Source organism: Carlito syrichta, unplaced genomic scaffold (assembly GCF_000164805.1).
Source record: "Carlito syrichta isolate Samal-C Ts95f unplaced genomic scaffold, Tarsius_syrichta-2.0.1 Scaffold306628, whole genome shotgun sequence".
NCBI classification, from domain to species: domain Eukaryota; kingdom Metazoa; phylum Chordata; class Mammalia; order Primates; family Tarsiidae; genus Carlito; species Carlito syrichta.
In genome coordinates, this window is record NW_007250724.1 from 353,647 (window position 1) to 368,197 (window position 14,551).

The window sequence follows — 14,551 nt, forward strand, 5'->3', positions numbered from 1 at the left end:
AAAAAAAAAAAAAAAAAAAAAAAAAACCCATACAAATCAAACATAGTTTTAAATTATTAATCAGAAAGGGAGAGTTACATGTGCACACATGCACATACAGAGACTTTTTTTTTAGTTGAAGTCCCACTCTATCACCCAGGTTGAAGTGCAGTGGCATAACTACAGCCAGTGCAGCCTCAACCTGCCTAGCTCAGGTGGTCCTTCCACCTCAGCCTTCCAACCAGCTGGGAAAATGGGCATGCACCACGACCGGTTAATTTTATTTATTTATTATAGAGATGAGGTCTTGCCATGTTGCCCAGACTGGTCTCGAACCCCTGGGCTCAGGCAATCCTCCCACCTTGGCCTCCCTAAGTGCTGGGATTACAGGCATGAGCCACCACACCTGGCCAGAGATGTCTGATTCTAGACACATGCAGACCAATACAGCACCCACTAGCTACATATAATGATTTATATTTTTATTTTAATTAACTAGGGAATATCTGTGAGTCTGCTCCAGAGCAGGAGCTACCCAATCTAAAATAATAATAAAGACATAAATTTTAATTAAAATAAAACCTAAAATTCAGAGCCTCAATCACATAGCCACATTTCAGCTACTCAGTGTAGTCAGTGACTACCATTTTGTAAAGCACAGACACAGAATTCTTCCATCATCACAGAAAGGTCTACTGGACAGCACTGTTCTAGATTGCCAAGTTTTAGTCTTCAGTCTTACCAAATCCAAAAGGCAGAAAAAATATGTTGATGTAACAGTATAAGAAGGGAAAAGAATCTATGAAAAAGAGAAAGGAAAATAAAGTAGGACTCCTACACAGAGAAGGACCTTGGCCATGGGCTGGACACTGCCCCAACAAGGGACCCATGGTCCCAGTAGACACAGCTGAAGGAGGGGCAACAAGGATACTGTAGAGCTTTCGGTCCTTGGATTCAGAGCGCATGCGGCTCAGCTGCTGCTTGTGACAGCGGAGGCTCCAGGGGTTGTGGCTGATTTTCTCAGAACTCAGACCGCTGTTGCCGTCTAGCATCTGGAAAGGGACCTCTGAATGACTGTGTAGCTCTACCTTTGGACTCTTTGCCTCCTGTGAGCTAAGAAGGAAGAACATACACATTGTTAAGGAACTCAGGCAATTCATCCTTTGGGGTCTCACAGCACAAGGTGGGAAGGTGTGAATCAAGCCTAATCTAGACCCACAGACCCTGCTGATGGGTGACACAAGAGTCCCAGTATGTAAGCCAATACAGTAAGTGTTATGAGTAGGGTTCTTCCTATGTCTCTGAAAAATAAATTTTTGTCAAATTATGTGAAGAAGATACCACACTTCACATCCATTAGGATGGCCATTATCAAAAGAAAAAACTGAAACAAGTGTCCAGGATGTGAATAAACTGTAAACCTCATATGTTGCTGATGGAAATGTAAAATGGTACAGTACAGCTACCAAAACAGTTTGGTGGTTGCTTAAAAAGTTTTTTTTTTTTTTTTGAACTAGGGTTTCACTCTGTCACCAAGGCTTCAGTGCAGTGGCATGATCACAGCTCATCGCAACTTTCACCTCCTGGGCTCTGACAATCCTTCTGCCTCAGCCTCCCAAGTAGCTGGAATTACAGGCGTATACCACTACACCCAACTAACTTTTTTCTTTTCTTTCTTTTTTGAGTTGGAGTCTCACTCTGTCACCCAGACTGGAGTGTAGTGGCACGCTCCTGGCCACCGCAGCCTTGACCTGCTGGCCTCAGGTGGTCCTTCTGCCTCAGCCTTCCAAGTATCCAGAACTACAGGCACGTGCATCCACGCCCGGCTAATTTTTTATTTATTGTAGAGACGAGGTCTTGCCAAGTTGCCCAGGTGGGTCTCGAACCTGCCAGATCAGGCAATCCACTCGCCTCAGCCTCCCAAAGTGCTGGGATTACAGGCTGAGCCACCAAGCCTGGCCACTTTTTTATTTCTTTGTAGAGACGAGGTCTTGCTATGTTGCCCAGGCTACTCATGAACTACTGGACTCAAGCAATCCTTCCCAACTCAATCTCCCAAAGTGCTGGATTATAGGTATGAGCCGTTATACCTAGCCAGCTCAAAAAATTAAGCTCAGAACTGTATAACTCAGTGATTCCACTCCTAGATGTATACAGAAAAGAACTGAAAACAGGGATTCAAAGAGATACTTAATGCCAATGTTCATAGCAGCATTACTCATAATAAACAAAAGGTAGAAATAACCCGTGTCCATCAACAGATGAATGGGTGAACAAAATGTGGTATATACATGCAATGGAATATTATTTAACTATAAAAAGGAATGAAATACTGATGCATGCTACAATGTGGATGAACTTAAAAACATTTTCCAAGTGAAATAAGCCAGACACAAAAGGACAAATATACTTTCACTCAGATGAGTTACTGGCAAATTCATAAAGACAGAAAGTAGAATAGTGGTTGCCAGGGGCTAGGAGAAGGAGGAATGGGGAATTAGTTACTCAACAATATGAATGTACCTAATGTCACTGAATTGTACACTTAAAAATGGTTAAAATAGGTTGGGCGCGGTAGTTCAGCCTGTAATCCCAGCACTTTGGGAGGCTGAGGCAAGAGGATTGCCTGAGCCCGGGGGGTTCGAGACCAGCATGGGCAACTTAGTGAGACCTTGTCTCTACAATAAGTCACAAAAAAAACTAGCTGGGCATGGTGGCATGAGTCTGTAGTTCCAGCTACTTGGCAGGATGAGGTGGAAGGACTGCCTAAGTCCAGCAGGTCGATACTGCAAGTGGCCATGAGCATGCTACTACATTCCAGCCTGGGTGACAAGAGTGAGATTCCAACTCAGAAAAAAAAAAGGTTAAAACAGTAATTTTATTTTATACATATTTTATGATAATAAAATTTTTTTTTAATTATGTGACAGAGATGCAGTTTCACAGTAAACAAATGAAGGGTGCAACATGGGATGCCCATCAAGGACATGAGTAACTCTCTTATCTTTGTCTACAACTTCTACAATAGCTTCCTTTAATAAGATTTAAAGAAAGCATATGCTGACATGCTTATAAATGTCTGTCTTTGCATCAGGCTTGGAAGAAGCAAAAAACTAAAACAACATATAATCTGCCCTGAACAGGTCCCAAAAGTACCTGTGCTTTTCTGATCAGGGTTTATGTCTGTGAAAAGCACAAAGCAATTTGAGTAAGGAAATTTTATTTGTAAAGTCAGTCAAACCACAAAGGGGTTTTGGTAAGAAAGTGGTTTGAATTGAAAATACTGCAACTCTGCCACAATTTCATTATGCCCCAACATAAAAATCTTTGCTTAAAGTAGCTGGCAATACGTTTGTCATTCTGACTAGCCAAGGAAACCACACTACTGGTGAAGCCATATCCTCTGCAAATTGTAGAACAAGTCTGCAGCTCAGAGCAGAGGTGGAACACTGCAGTAATTTCAAATGCCACCCTCCTCTCCACAATTGCTTGCCTCTTCTCTAACTGTGGAATGAATCATACAGATTCAGGTTAATGCCAGGGCTAATGTATGCTGGAAATGCTGACCCTCTCCCAAGGGTGGCTGAGCAAGCTATGCAACATTCACTAAGAAGCAATGACAGAGACCCCATTTCCCTATAACTGAAAGAAGAGCCCACCCATGCCACTCAGCATGTCAAAATCCTCATTTTCTTCTGATGAGGACACTGCTAAGGCCATTCACAGATGCCTTTTTTGTGATCACTTTAAGAAACAGTAAGGTTGACTTATTTGCCAATTAAACCCAAACTAGTTCTGTGTCTGGATGGTCACCCCTGGGGCTGCAGCTCTGGCCCTCGTGAAGAAACAAGCTCTACCTCTGGAGTGACTTGGAGTATCTGCTAATAGGCCAGACGGAAGTCTGGTCACTTCACATAGAGCTGTCACCTTCATGGCAGGACCCTGAACCCAGAAATAAGCAGACATTGGTGTTATTCTATGTTCACTGGTTTTTCACTAGATGACTTATGAAACAATCTCTGTAACTCTGGAGAACCAAAAAAAAAAAAAAAGCCCACCCTAAAAAGCTGCTGAGAGAGAATTGTCAATTGTCAGTTAAAGACTTGGGGAACACTCAGCGACTCATCCTGTAATCCCAGCACTTTGGGAGGCTGAGGCGAATGGATTGCCTGAGTCCACGGGTTCGAGACCAGCCCAGGCAACTTGGCAAGATGTAGTTCCAGCTACTTGGAAGGCTGAGGTGGAAGGATCGCCAGAGCCCAGCAGGTCAACGATGGGGTGACGGTGAGTGTACCACTGCACTCCAGCCTGGGCAACAGAATGAGACTCCAACTCAAAAAAAAAAAAAAAAAAAAATTGGGGGAACATTCCTTGCCACTTGAATGACCAAGTTAGGCCCCAAAGTCATCTGTCAAGAGGAAGCCTGGGGAGCCAAGAGGAAGCACTAAAAGAAGTGCTTCTGTATGCTGTAGCCCATCTGTCTACAAGGATGTTTGACTTCCGAAGACCCTGCTACTAAAAAGTGGATGTGGCCAGAGACAATATACAGACTGAGAACATGGGAAATGACAAATCACCTACTCAGCCAGTGTTGCATGGGGTTTTGTGCTCCTTGACGTAAGCAAGTTCTCATCCACCAAACTGAGTGAGGAGAGCTGGAATGTTCTGTGCACTTACAAAGCTTTGGGAGTGCAGTACAGTGTGTGTTGTGAACTGATCTGACATAAGGGATGAACTATATACTACCACATCTAAGAAAATTCCCAATTTCAACTTCTAAGTTAAGAATTTATTTTTGAATTAATTAAATATGAAGTAATTTAATCATATAATTTGGATTTCATTTTGTTTTAGAAAGCTCGCATTAGTTTCAGTTCACATTAATTTTTTGCAATTCAGTGGTTTTTTAGTATACTCACAGAAGTTGTAAATCGTCACTACCTAATTTACAGAACATTTCCATCACTCCAAAAGCAAAACTCTGTCATCATTAGCAATCACACCTATACCCCACTATCTCCAGCCCCTAATCACTAACAGAAAGCAACCACTAACCTCCTTTTTCTTGCTGTAGATTTGCCTGTTCTGAACACTTTATATAAGTGGTATCATACAACTATGTGATCTTTTAGCTCTGGCTTCTTTCACTTAACATGTTTTTATGATTCATCCATGTTGTAGTAGGTATCAGAACTCCACTCCTTTTTATAGCTGAAATATTCCATTATATAAGATATACCATGTTTTGTTTATCCATTCACCATTTGATGGACACTTGGGTTGTTTCCACTTGCTGGCTATTAGGAATAATGTTAAGAACATTTGGCTACAAGTTTTGTATAGATATATATATTCAATTATTTTGGGTCTATACCTAGGAGTGGAATTACTGGTTTAATTTTTTAAAGAATAGTCAACTTGTTTTCCAAGTGGCTGCACCACTTTACATTCCCACCAGCAACGTAAGAGAGCTCCAATTTCTTCACATCCTCATCAACATTTTTATTGTCTGTCCTTTTGATTACATTCATCCTAGGAGAGTTTATATTAATTTCTGCATGAAATATCGAGAAATGCAATTCTCTGTAAAGACTTTTACTAGCCTACAAGAAAAGTAAGTTTCCAATGCAACAAACTAAAATTTAGGTACAAGGAAAGGGTTAATGACTGATATTAGATTTTCAGAGAGATCTGACACAAAACCATTAGGAAACACTAGTCTAGATGGACTCTCACAGTCCTTGGACTCAGACATTCTGCAGGTTAGAAAGCATCTGGTGTCTCACTGTAGTCAAATGTATTTCAACTTTTTGTCTTGTGGGTAGTAAGACATAACAGAAAGCCAGAGAACTTTTTGTCAGCAGCATAGGGTGTCTCTGCTTCCAAAGAGCTGAGGACTTCACTTTCTCTCTCAGCTAGCTAGAGCCATACTCAGAGGGAGGCATCACTGGGGTGATGTCACTCACAGAGGAGGCCACACCTGTGTGGGTATCCCAAGAACCTTGAATTCTGCTTCGCCATGATGTGTTAGGACTTGAGATGTCCTGAGTGCTTGTACCAGCAGGACAAAACATGCACCAGTAGTTTTGCTCTCTCTTACCTCTCAGAAGTTTCCAGGGACAGGCTGGCTTTCTCATCCTTGTGATCACTGCCACTGCCTGACCGGTGCAGGCTCCGACGGGAGTGTTTACGCCGAGGTTGCTCCCGTTCTGGTGTGTCATCCTGCTCCAGGGTCTCACTTTCCACATAAGGATAGGCCACCAAGTTGATGTATCCATCACTGTCCCCCTCAAAACAGACAGATACTACGCCTGTTGAAAAAAGGGCAGCCAGTCAACAAATGTCAACACAGGCTGAGCACGTGCAGCACACTGTTGGCACTTGCTTTCCCATAGTACACAGATATCACCTGCCCTGAACCTGTAGGAACAGCCATCAGACATCATCTTTCCAAAAAACAGAAGACCACCCACTCCATGCTAGGTCAGCTGCTTACCTCTGATCTTGGATAAATCTACATTTACTTCCTCCTCTTTTATTTAGCCCTCTCATTTTCATTTATTGATCTCTATAGCATCAAAAGAATAGTATTATCTAGGTGACATTCATACCAGGCATAACTTAACCCTCTGCTTATTTAACCGCTTTATGGTGGTGCCATTTCCCCTTCTGTGTCCTCCTTTAGATCTGGTTTCCTTCTGGTCTGACAGTGTTACCTAGAGAGATGTCAACATTTCTCCCTCCAAAATAGTCCCAAAAATAAGTATTCTGCCTACACTGAGCATCAGGTTATCCCTAGCCTTACTAAGCAGACCTCTGGCATTGCTAAGATAAAACACCTGCTTTCCATGCTGTACCCATGGAAAAAAGTTTGTTGAGTTCATTTTAATCAAACAGGTTGTTTGTAGTGTCTTCTGGATCACAGTGCTGAGTTAAAAACACAAATGATACCCATCTCAACCGTTCCTACCACAACAATTTTAAAAAGATATACCCAGAAACCTAACTCAAGGAGGAAGTTAAAATTTTTTTAAAAGTTCAGGTGGCCCTTTGTCTAACTTCCACATCCCACCTTCTGTCTGTCAGCTACATTTCTACCTTCTTGGAGTGGACAGCTGGCTCTACAATCTGAAAATCAGTGTGAAGCAGTTATGAAAATGTCAATATGCTAGACCACATTGACATCTGATCCATTTTCTTCTTTAGGTCGGAACTGCATGAATCTCTGGGTCCTTTTGGAAGAAAAATCCTTCCAACACCAAAGTGAATAGATTCTTTCCTCTTACAGTCCCATTACAATTCCTTTTTTTTTTTTGAGTTGAAGTCTCACTCTGTTGTCCAGACTGGAGTGCAGTGGCATGCTCCCAGCCACTGCAGCCTCGACCTGCTGGACTCCGGCAATCCTTCCACTCAGCCTTCCAAGTAGCTGGAACTACAGGTGCACGCTACCATGCCTGGCTAATTTTTTGATTTATTGTAAAGATGAGGTCTCGCCAAGTTGCCCAGGCGGGTTGTGAACCCACCCATTACATTTCTTAAACTCATACTTTACTTTAGAGAGCTTCACATATGTATCCTGGCTTGCTTATAGATGGCTGCCTCTCTTATAGGTTATTGCTTTTGTATATTTCTCCCTTTGTCTTTACCAGAGTCTTAATTTTGTTCAAGTTTGAATGCCCTCCAATCTTATCTCCTGGGCTCCCCTCCCCCTCATGCTGTGATCAAGAGTGTCCTCCAGGCCTGCCACACAGTTTCCATGCTGGGCTCTGCCCTGCTGCAGCTGACCTAGGGTAAGGGCCTCTACTTTTCCCTCTTTTGATCTACTCTCTAACTGGTGGTAGGGAGTATATGGAATATATCTTCAAGTAACTTGTCTAGAATATATCTTCAAGAAACTTCCTAAGAAAGGATGTTCAGGAGGTCAATCTTTTGAGTCCTTTGCTTAACTGATTAGTTTGGCTGAAGACAGAATTCTATGTTGTCTGCAAATACACCTTTGCTTCTTCCTTTCCAATCTGGATACTTTTTATTTTGTTTCCTTATCTAAGTGCACTGACCAGAATCTCCAATAAAATGTTGACTGGAAGTAGAGAGCATAAACAACTTGGTCTCATTCCTTGATTTTAAGGGGAAAGCAATCATTTAATCATTAAATATGATGCCAGCTGTAGATTTTTCACAGAAGCCTTCTATTAAGTTAAGGAAGTTTTCTTCTATTTCTATTTTGCTGAGAGTTTTTGTTGTTGTTTTATCAAGAATGATAAAATGCTTTCTCTACATGAGATAAACATGTTTTATTTAAGCCGGGCTCGGTGGCTCAGTCTGTAATCCCGCGCCTTGGAGGCTGAGGTGAGTGGAGTGCCTGAGCCCACGGGTTTGAGACCCGCCTGGGCAGCAAGAGCTTATCTCTACAATAAATCAAAAAATCAGCCGGGCGTGGTAGCACATGCCTGTAATTCCGGCTACTTGGAAGGCTGAGGCAGAAGGATCGCCAGAGCCCAGCAGGTCGAGGCTGCGGTGGCCGGGAGCGGCCACTGTACTCCAGTCTGGGTGACAGAGTGAGACTCCAACTCAAAAAAAAAAATAAACAAACATGTTTTATTTTTAGCTTGTAAATATTGCAAATTTCATTGAGTTCTGAAGGTTAAATCAAACCTGCATTACTCAGATAAACACTGCTTGGTTATGATGTATTATCTTTTTAATATATTATTGGAGTCAGGTGCAGTGGCTCATGTCTGTAATCCTAGCACTTTGGGAGGCTGAGTTGAGAGGATTGTCTGAGTCCAGGGGTTCGAGACCAGCCTTGGCAACTTGGCAAGACCTCATCTCCACAATAAATAAAAAAAACTAGACGTGGTGGCACATGCCTGTGGTACCAGCTACTTGGATGATTGAGGTAGGAGGACTACCTGAGCCCAGCAGGTCGAGGCTGCGGTGGCCATGAGCGTGCGTGCCACTGCACTCTAGCCTGGGTGACAAAGTACACACACACACACACACACACACACACATAATTGCATTAAATTTGCTAAAATTTGTTATATCTTAACTTTTGTATCCTAAATTCATGAGAGATATTTGATTTTCTCTTAATAGGCTTATATAACTCACAGAATGAGTTGGGAAGTATATATATATATTTTATTATTTTCCCCCCTCCTCAAGGAGGGGGGAATCTCACTATGTTGACCAGGCTGGAGTACAGTGGTTATTCAACAGGTGCAATTAGGCAAACTACATGAATTCCTGGGTTCAAGCAATCCTCCTGCCTTAGGCTACTGAGTAGCTAGGACTATAGGCATGTGCTATCTTGCCTGAGTTTACGGAAACTGTCAGTATTTTTCTTAAATAATTGGTAGAATTCACCAGTGAAGGAAATCAGGGGATGGAGTTTCTTTGTGGAAATGTTTTAAACTACAATTTCAATTTATTTAATAGATAGAGCTATTCAGATTATCCATTTCTTCTTGAGGACACTTTGGTAGTTTTTGTCTTTCAATACTTTTGTCAATTTCATTTAAGTGGTAGAATAATTACTGGCATAAAGGTTTTCTTTTTTTATCTTCTTTATTATCTTTTAAATATCAGTAGACTACAGTAATGACATCTTTATCAATCTTGATATTGGAAATTTGTGTTTTGTCTTTTTCCTAATCAGTCTGTCTAGAAATTTAACAACGCTATTGTTCTTCTCAAAGAATCAGTCTTTGGTCCTTGATTTTCATTTATTTTCTTTATTCTTGCACATTTTTATACTGAATCATTTATCATTTTCTTACTGAATTGCACAAGTTTTCATATATATGCTTATGTATTCTAGAAACTAATCCTTTGTCAGTTATATATGTTATAAATACCTTTACCTCTTCATTTTCTTTAAAGATGCATTTTTTTTTGAGATGGAGTCTCACTCCGTTGCCTAGGCAGAGTGCAGTAGCACACTCAGGGTCACCTCGACATCGACCTGCTGGGCTCTGGTGATCCTTTTGCCTCAGCCTTCCAAGTAGCTGGAACTACAGGTGCACACTACCACATCTGGTTAATTTTTTTTTTTTTAATTGTAGAGACGAGGTCTCGCCAAGTTGTCTGGGCTGGTCTTGAACCCGCAGACTCAGGCAATTCACTCGCCTTGGCCTCTTCACTTATGTTGGGATTACAGGCTGAGCCATTGAGCCTGCTCTCTTTAAAGGTGCATTTTGATGAATATAAGTCTTTAATTTTATATAGTCAAATGTATCGACCTCTCCTTTTACAATTAACTATTTTCTTTCTGTCTTGCAGGACCACCTAATGCTACACTGAAACCTTTAATGTGTTCTGTAAGCAAATACCACTGAGCACCCAACATGCCACTGAAGACACAGAGCATTTCACCTGATCAGGGGAGAACTGGCTGTTGGTTAGGGCAGAAAGATGGCTTTACCAAGAATAAGTGAGATTTGGTTATTAAATGAATCATGCACTCTATTAGTTAAAGATTGAGGGGTAGTACTGATCTTTCTTTTTTAACCTTATCAGTCACATCTAATTGGAATGAAATTAGAAAAATAAAAATCAATGGTTTTTTAATTCGTCTGATATAGGCCCTAATTTTCTTGGCATTTGTAAGATTAATTAAATAGACTCTGGTTATATTTGGGTAGAAGTTTTGTTATTGTTTTTAGCTATATTTTGTATTTACTTTTAAAATTGTGATGTTTCATGTGTGTATATATATTATATACATATATAAAACAAAAATATTGCCTTTTAACCATTTTTAAATGTACAATTCAGTGGGCATTAAATACATTCACAATATTGCATAGCCATCACCATTATCATTTCCAGAAGTTTTTTCATCACCTCAAACAAAAACATTGTACCCATCAAGCAGTAACTCCCACTTTCCCTTTTGGTTTCCATCTACTTTCTGTCTCTACAGTCTTACTGATTGTAGATATTTCATATAAGTGAAATTATACAATTTTTGTCCTTTTGTGTCTGGCATAATATTTTTTAGGCATAATTTTTTTGAGGTTCATCTATGTCATAGCACATATCAGAACTACATTCCTCGTTATGGCTGAATAATATTCCATTGTAAGTTTTGCCACATTTGTTTATGTGTAATTACCTTTTGATATACAATTGGGTTGTTTCAGCCTTTTGGCTATTGTGAATAATGCTGCTGTGCACACTAGCTTGCAAGAATTCATTTGAGTGCCTGTTTTCAATTCTTTTGGGTGTATACCTAGGAGTGGAATTGCTGGATCATAAGGTAATTCTGTGTTTACCTTTTGGAGGAGCTGCCAAACTGTTTTCCACAGTGATTACACCACTTTACACTTTTATCAGCAACTTTCCTACTTCTCCACATTCTTGCCAGCACTTATTTCCTGTTTTTGTTTTTTGATTATTCTTGCCATCCAGTGGGTATAAAGTGATATCTCATTTTGGTTTTGACCTGCATTTTCTTAATAACTAATTATACTGATGTACTATTGGCCATTTATATAGCTTTCTTGGAAAAATCTCTATTCAAGACCTTTGTGAAGTTCTGAATAGGGTGGTTTGCTTTTATTGCTTTCAAAACATAATCAGCAAAACACTAAATTTGAAAGAATAAATATTCTAAGGCTGTAAAATGAGAGAAATCAGAATCAAAGACACTGCTTTTTCTATGTGGTTAAGAAATAACAGTCCCAAATGTCTTATAAAGGTAGCATCAGCTGCCTATGCATCAACACTCAACACGTCCAAGGCCAAACCTTCTGCTATAAATATGCCAAAACCAGAAAAAGAACTACAGGTCCTATTAGCTCATGGAGTTCTGCTGATGCTAAGGAAAAAATGCTTAAAAGGGAATTGAGCTTTGGCTCCAGATAAATGTTCTCTAAATCACAACTACCAGAATTGGGACAAGACAATTTAGAACTTCAAGGTGCCTCCCAGGGAACGACTGGCAGTTTCTAACATTGGTTCAATGCTTCCCCACGCCTTCTTTCAGAACGGGTAACAGGTATCTTTTTATTTATTTATTTATTTTTGAGTTGGAGTCTCACTCTGTCGCCCAGACTGGAGTGCAGTGGCATGATCCCGATCACCGCAGCCTTGACCTGCTGGGCTCTAGTGATCCTTCCGCCTCAGCCTTCCAAGTAGCCGGAACTATAGGCGCATGCTACCACACCAAGCTAATCTTTTAAAAATTTATTGTAGAGATAAGGTCTGGCCAAGTTGCCCAGGCGGGTCTTGAACCCACAAGGGTCAGGCAATCCACTCGCCTTGGCCTCCCAAAGTGCTGACTGGGATTACAGGCTGAGCCACCGAGCCCGGCGTGTAACAGGTATCTTTAAAGGCTATAACAAATCCTTAGGATCTACTTGATTTTCTTTACACAGGCTACATTTTCACTAGGGAAGAATAAATATGCTTTCTCAAAAGTACAATTCCATTAAACTAAAAATAATTCCTTCTAAGTCAAATGCACTCAATTTGTTCAAAGAAAACACAAGAATAGTGGAAGATATTATTAGTCAAATTAATATGTTTCAGCTGGGCGCAGTGGCTCAGGTCTATAATCCCAGTTACTCAAAAGGTTAAGACAGGAGTATCACTGATGCCAAAAGCTTGAGACCAGCCTGGGCAACATAAAAAAGCAAGACTCCATCTCGTAAAAAAATATATATGTACTTATATTTTTTTCCAAAGACCTTCAGCATAAGATTTTTACTTTTTTTTTTTTTTTTTTTTTTTTAAGCTGGAGTCTCACTCTGTTGCCCAGACTGGAGTGCAGTGGCTGCTCCCAGCCACCGCAGCCTCGACCTGCTGGGCTCCAGCAATCCTTCCGCCTCAGCCTTCCAAGTAGCTGGAACTACAGGCGCGTGCTACCACACTCAGCTAATTTTTTGATTTATTGTAGAGATGAGGTCTCGCCAAGTTGCCCAGGCAGGTCTCGAACCCACAGACTCAGGCAATTCACTCACTTCAGCCTCCCAAGGCACGGGATTACAGGCTGAGCCACCAAGCCCAGCTGATTTCTACTTTTGAAATAAATTTTAAATTACAGAAAAGTTGCAAAATAACTGATCTCCCATATACCCTTCTCTCAGCTTTAATGCTAACATATAACCATAGTACAATTTACCATTATTAACAATGACATAATACTATTAACTAATCTGTACACTTTATTCAAATTTTGGCAGTGTTCCTACTAACATCCTTTTTCTGGTCCAGGATTTCACACTGCATTTTATTCTCCTTATTCTCCTCTCATCTGGGACAATTCCTCAGTCTTTGTCTTTAATGACCTCAACTCTTTTTCTTTTTTTTCTGAGGCAGGGTTTCACTCTGTTGCCCAGGCTGGAGTACAGTAGCATGAAAATATAGACATATGGAGTTTATATAGTTTAAATTCTAGATTTGGCCACTGCAACTCTGGTAAAGTTGGCTCTTATGTACTTTTTTTTTTTTTTTGAGTTGGAGTCTCACTCTGTCACCCAGGCTGGAGTACAATGGCATGCTCATGGCCACCACAGCCTCGACCTGCTGGGCTCAGGTGATCCTTCCACCTCAGCCTTCCAAGTAGCTGGAATTATATGCACGCACCACCATGCCTGGCTAATTTTTTGTTTTATTGTGGAGATGAGGTCTCATCAAGTTGCCCAGGCTGGACTTGCATCCATGGGCTCAGGTAATCCTCTCGCTTCAGCCTCCCAAAGTGCTGGGATTAGAAATGTGAGCCACCACGCCCAGCCTTTTGCATACTTTTGACTACTTTTCTAATTTCTGTCATCATAAGATGTTCCAGGCTCACCTTGTGTTTTTCTTGCCCCAACTCAGGAACCAACCATTCCACCAGGGAGCTCTGTTTTATTTTATTGCAGGAATGGTATTTAGAAAAGTCTGGATTTTGGTACTAGATGTACTGATTGCTACTGAAGTATCATCATTTTTAGGCTCTTTCAGCAGACAGAGCTAGAAACCACATGTATGAATACTAACCCATGCATTTATTGCCATGGGCACAAGTTTTAAGCTCAACCAAGCCAAGGAAAAGTGTCAATAATATTCCATGGCTTGTTAGTAGATTTAAAAACAAATTTTCATTTATTTCATATAAACAGCCACAATCACCAACTGCTACTGCTTGTGGTACTAAATGTTAAATTCATGCTTCTGTATACTCATGCAAGTAAGCTCTGTCTCATTCATTTATCAAGAATTTGCTGACCATCTACTAGATCAGACCCCAAGCTCATTAGTATAAAAGACAAAAGGTCAGCCAGGTACAGTGGCTAACTCCTGTCATCCCAGTACTTTGGGAGGCTGAAGTGAGAGGACTGCCTGAGTGCAGGGGTTTGAGATCAGCCTGGGCAACTTGGCAAGACTTCGTCTCTACAATAAACCAAAAATTTAGCTGGACGTGGTGGTATATGCCTGTAGTTCCAGTTACTTGGAAGGCTGAAGTAGAAGGATTGCCTGAGTCCAGCAGGTTGATACTGGGGTAGCTGTGAGCGTGCCACTGCACTCCAGCCTGGGCAACAGAATGAGGCTCCAACTCAAAAAAATAAAATAAAATAAAGTG

General features: G+C 40.9%; 1 protein-coding gene across 4 annotated transcripts in view; it reads right to left on the minus strand.

The window, feature by feature from the left end:
• Positions 1-14,551, minus strand: part of IP6K1 (inositol hexakisphosphate kinase 1) — a 74,707-nt gene that overhangs the window by 7,639 nt on the left and 52,517 nt on the right. For all 4 annotated transcript variants that reach the window (XM_008063173.1, XM_021715097.1, XM_021715096.1 and 1 more), the window contains 2 exons: positions 6,080-6,290; positions 911-1,092 (listed from right to left, as the gene is read on the minus strand). In XM_008063173.1, the coding sequence (XP_008061364.1) occupies positions 911-1,092; positions 6,080-6,290 (393 nt within the window). The remainder of the gene's footprint in view (positions 1-910; positions 1,093-6,079; positions 6,291-14,551) is intronic.